Here is a 4,204-nt window from a genome sequence, read left to right on the forward strand (position 1 = left end):
TACTTGACATTTCACGTGGGTAGGATATAAATAATTGTTCCTAAGGAAAACCAAATCATTATAAAATTTGTGATCAATTGACCTAAATTTTTCCTAAATTAAACTGGCACCCCACAATGACTGCACATAATCCAAATCTGGCAAGTACATGGTAATAGTTTATTTTTCTCCTCAAATAGCCTTTACTAATTTCTAAATTATAAGATGGACTTGGATTAGTATAATTTATGTAGATTTCAGTAATATTGAAATCCATTTTAAATTGTGACTAATTTGAACATGATATGATTAATACGTATTTGAATCTGCTACTCAAACCTAATTGAAATGAATAAATGATTTCGTGAGACAATATACATTTATATGTGTTCATTTTAGTACAAGTTAGGTTTGAGTAGCAGATTCAAATACGTATTAATGTCTTATTTTTTACATTTTAGGATGTTCATAATTTTAAGTTTCATTTACTTTTTCTAATTTTGATTAAATGGAATTCATATTCACTAAATCATTACACTCACATTCCATTACAAAATCAGTATATAAAAGTAAGACTCACATTCTATTACAAATTTCTCTCTTTTATATAAATGTAATCCGTTTTTTATTGATTAATGAGTATTCCATTACAAAATCAGTATATAAAAGTAAGACTCACATTCTATTACAAATTTCTCTCTTTTATATAAATGTAATCCGTTTTTTATTGATTAATGAGTAGATGGCTATCCATTGCTATTCTCAGCATGCAATAACTGTTTAGAGTCAAATACCAACCATTCTAAGAACCAAAGTTTCTTAAAACAATTGACAAGCATGTCTTATATTCTTAATCAATCAAATATGTCCAAAGAATCATTAGCCAAAGATTTTGTACGATTTCCATGTGCCATCAATAGATATTAGGTGTGATATCACGCCAACGATCCAACCATACAATTAAATAATGTAGCCACAACACTATAAGTTGAGAAAGTAAGATTATTTTGTTGCAACTCCAACCACACTAAAATTGTTCCAAGCCTTATACCACAATGGTCGAAACCCTAGTTACTAGCTCTCCAATAAAATGTCCAGCTGATAAATTCTACAATTTCTTCAAACTCAACCTAACTGATATCGTTAAAATATTTCCGGCTGTCTACAACAGTGGTGAGGTCACCGAAGGAGAGCTTGGGGTCGTCGGCTGTATCACAACCTGGACTTATACTATTGGTATATAAATACATTCGTGTTTGTTCAATATTAATTAACATATTATTGATCAATCGATGGATGGGATGTATATATGTTGTAGGAGGGATTGGAATGAGCATGAAGGTTTTGACGGAGGTGATAGATGATGCTGCAAAAACCATAAAACTTTCTGCTTTGGAAGGAGATGTTATGCTACTGTACAAGAGTTTTGCATGTACACTTGAAGCGAGTGACGGTTCAGCAAAATGGACTATAGAGTATGAGAAAGCTACTATTCTCTCTCCACCTCCTGAAATCTATGTTCCTGTTCTAGCGACCCTTATCACTCTCGTGGATGCCTACCTTCTCATCAACTAAACCACATGTCCCCAAATTATAGTAATAAATTGTGGTTAGTCTATTATGTCGTTACCTCACGACTTATATATGTATTAATAATGTTGATTCCATTTTATTCAGTTTGTATTGAGGTTGAAAATGTTACATGGAATCATAATATATTACTACTATTATAACTAAGATGTGGAATGGTTTGTTATAACTATGAAAAAAACGAGGAAACTATTTACACTCAAGTCCAGGAAGGTTGGTCTGAACCGAGCAATGAGCAACACAGACGTACTTGAGAAAAAACCAAGCAAAAGATGAATGAAGATAAGAGACGGTTATGTGGTTCGGTTGTAAAATCTAAATTTATAAGTTTAAGATCCTATCTATGGATTAGAGCACCTGTAGACATGAATTTGATTAAGAAGAGCATCCCCTAGTAGAAACTAGGGTTTTAGACGAATAGGATTCCAGAAAATAGGTTTATTTCTTATTTCATGATAAATTATGACTCTCTAATGAACTCTATTATATAGAGTTTGGGCCCTACTTGATTCGACTCTACGATTCGTAAAAGAATCAAGAAGAAAAACTAAAAATATTTACCAAATCTATTCTAAGTGAAAGCATTCATAAGAAAATAAAATTAAATACAAATAATAAACCATCTCTATCAAATAGGTCATGAAATCATGAAATGCGCAACCTTTTCGTCTACCATTCAGACGATCATTCTTACCGGTGGTTTGATCGTTCCCTCCGTCGCCATCATCTCATCTGCATGCAAGTTTCAGTTGTTCATTAGCTACTTCATCGGGGTGAGAGTCGAGAGGTGTGTCCTTGATGTTGAGATGTCTGTCAACTCCCCCTTTGTTAGAAACAACCTTTTCCTCAAGGTTAAGTGACGTAAAATACTTCAAAAGTTCCAGTTTCGGCTCCCATGGAGATGTAAAAGGACTCAAGGACCAACAAATGAGCCATCGGCATTGTGGTATTCCGTCATGGAAAACTGTTCATTCTGCCATTTCCCGAACCGAGGTATTGATGCACTATTTTTTTAGCACTAAATAAACCTGCAAGTATACAAAGTATATATAGTATAGCTAAAGGTCAGTACCGGGATATCGAACACGGGGAAGGCTAACACAAAGTGTCTATCCTCTACTAAGACTCAATTACTATCTGGAAGAATAGAAGGTTTTGGAAACAATAAAAACAATTAACAACTAAATGTGAATAAAACACAAAGACAATCGTTAGAGATAAGGGAATCCCAGGGATGTGCGTTGACAGTTATGGTTATACAAATTCCAAACTACAATACCCTAGCACAGTTATTACTTTGATAGGACGAGTCGCCTAGCTTATGCTCATGCGATGCAAACGTTGATTACAAGATTAGGGTTGTCAATCTTAACACGTAACTCCAAATAGCTCCTAAGACCCTTGAAAAGTCCTCACTCTCAATTAACAGTGCCGTTTTAAGGAAAACTAACTGTAGCGTCTACTAAGTGGATCTAACTCGCTAGAAAGTTATATTAAATCATACACGATTGTGTCACTCAATCATGAAGCATCAAGATACTTGGGGAAGAAACTAAGTAAAAAACAAAACGGATATTAAATAGAAAATTAGAATTGTATAACCAAAGTCGTTAATAACACATCCCTAGAATCCTATGAGTTTAGTTACACATGATGAAATAAGCTAAACACATAGATTGAAAGGAAAACAATTGGAACATAAAACTAAAGCAAATAAAACCCGTAGGTTGAATCCTTGTCGTTATTGATGTTCTTGAAATCCTTCTCCAACTCCTTGCACAAGTGAAGTACTCTAGCTTTTGATCTCTATGAATTATTTTTGCAAGTAGAAGCTCTCTCTTTTTCATTAAGCTTGAGGTCTTATTTATAGGGGAAAGTCAGTCCTTGTTGTAGAAGGGAAAAAGTCTTCAAAATATGGCAAATCTTGGAGCAAATCTAGGGCATCTCGGATTCGCCGCCTTTCTCCGGTGGGCTGGCGGTCGCCGCGTTGGAGTCCAGAGAGTCTGTTTCTTCGGCGGCGGACCGCCGTATGACTTCCGGCGGTCGTCGGGCGAGACTTCTCTTCCAAGCGTATTTTTTCGAGGCGGACTGCTGCATTGCTCTGCCCGCCGGTCGCCGTCTGACTCCAGATTTCCAGACTTTGTGTTTTGGCTCCCTTTTTCGGCTCAATTATGCACATTTCTCACAAAACACGTCAAAATACCAAAATAGACAAAATATGCAAATAATGGACGTTTAGAGTGACTTTGACATCAAAAACGGACCAAATAATGGCCTTTAAACAGTGCAAAATCCGAGTGTATCAGGTATCCATAGGGCGACCCGTCTAAATTTATAAGAAAGTTGCTGGACAACTGAATCAGACAAACGAGAGGTGAACGTCTTGATGATGGAGATGTGGAAGACATCATGAATTCGATTCTCAAGGGGCAGTTGTAGCTGATATGCGACAGCTCCGATCCATTGATTCACGATGAACGGTCCGTAGAAACGCCTAATCAACTTAGCAGAAAGTGGACAACCTACAAAATCTTTGTTGTACGGCTAGAGTGAATTAGCACGCTATCACCTACATGAAACTTCAAATGTCACCTATGTTAATTCACCGTGAAAACCATCCGTCGTTGAATAAAAG

At 36.0% G+C, this 4,204-nt stretch overlaps 1 protein-coding gene across 1 annotated transcript; it reads left to right on the forward strand.

Annotated features, from left to right (window-relative positions):
- Window positions 1-989: 989 nt before the first annotated feature.
- On the forward strand, window positions 990-1,716 carry LOC148931212 (major latex protein 146-like). Its single transcript, XM_089066323.1, has 2 exons — window positions 990-1,215; window positions 1,298-1,716. Exons 1-2 carry the CDS (start codon window positions 1,035-1,037, stop codon window positions 1,552-1,554), a joined length of 438 nt encoding a protein of 145 aa, XP_088922449.1. The 5' UTR covers window positions 990-1,034; the 3' UTR covers window positions 1,555-1,716.
- The last annotated feature ends 2,488 nt before the right edge of the window (window positions 1,717-4,204 follow it).

Source organism: Salvia hispanica, chromosome 3, assembly GCF_029641045.1.
Source record: "Salvia hispanica isolate PSC_SH4W2 chromosome 3, Shi_PSC_v1, whole genome shotgun sequence".
In the NCBI taxonomy this organism is placed as follows: Eukaryota; Viridiplantae; Streptophyta; class Magnoliopsida; order Lamiales; family Lamiaceae; genus Salvia; species Salvia hispanica.

What these genes read in the sequence shown, in the direction of transcription:
- LOC148931212 (XM_089066323.1), top strand. Translation starts at nt 1,035, where the DNA reads ATGGTCGAAACCCTAGTTACTAGCTCTCCAATAAAATGTCCAGCTGAT. An exon ending in AACCTGGACTTATACTATTG is followed by an intron (nt 1,216 to 1,297) that starts GTATATAAATAC and finishes TATATGTTGTAG; the next exon opens with GAGGGATTGGAATGAGCATG.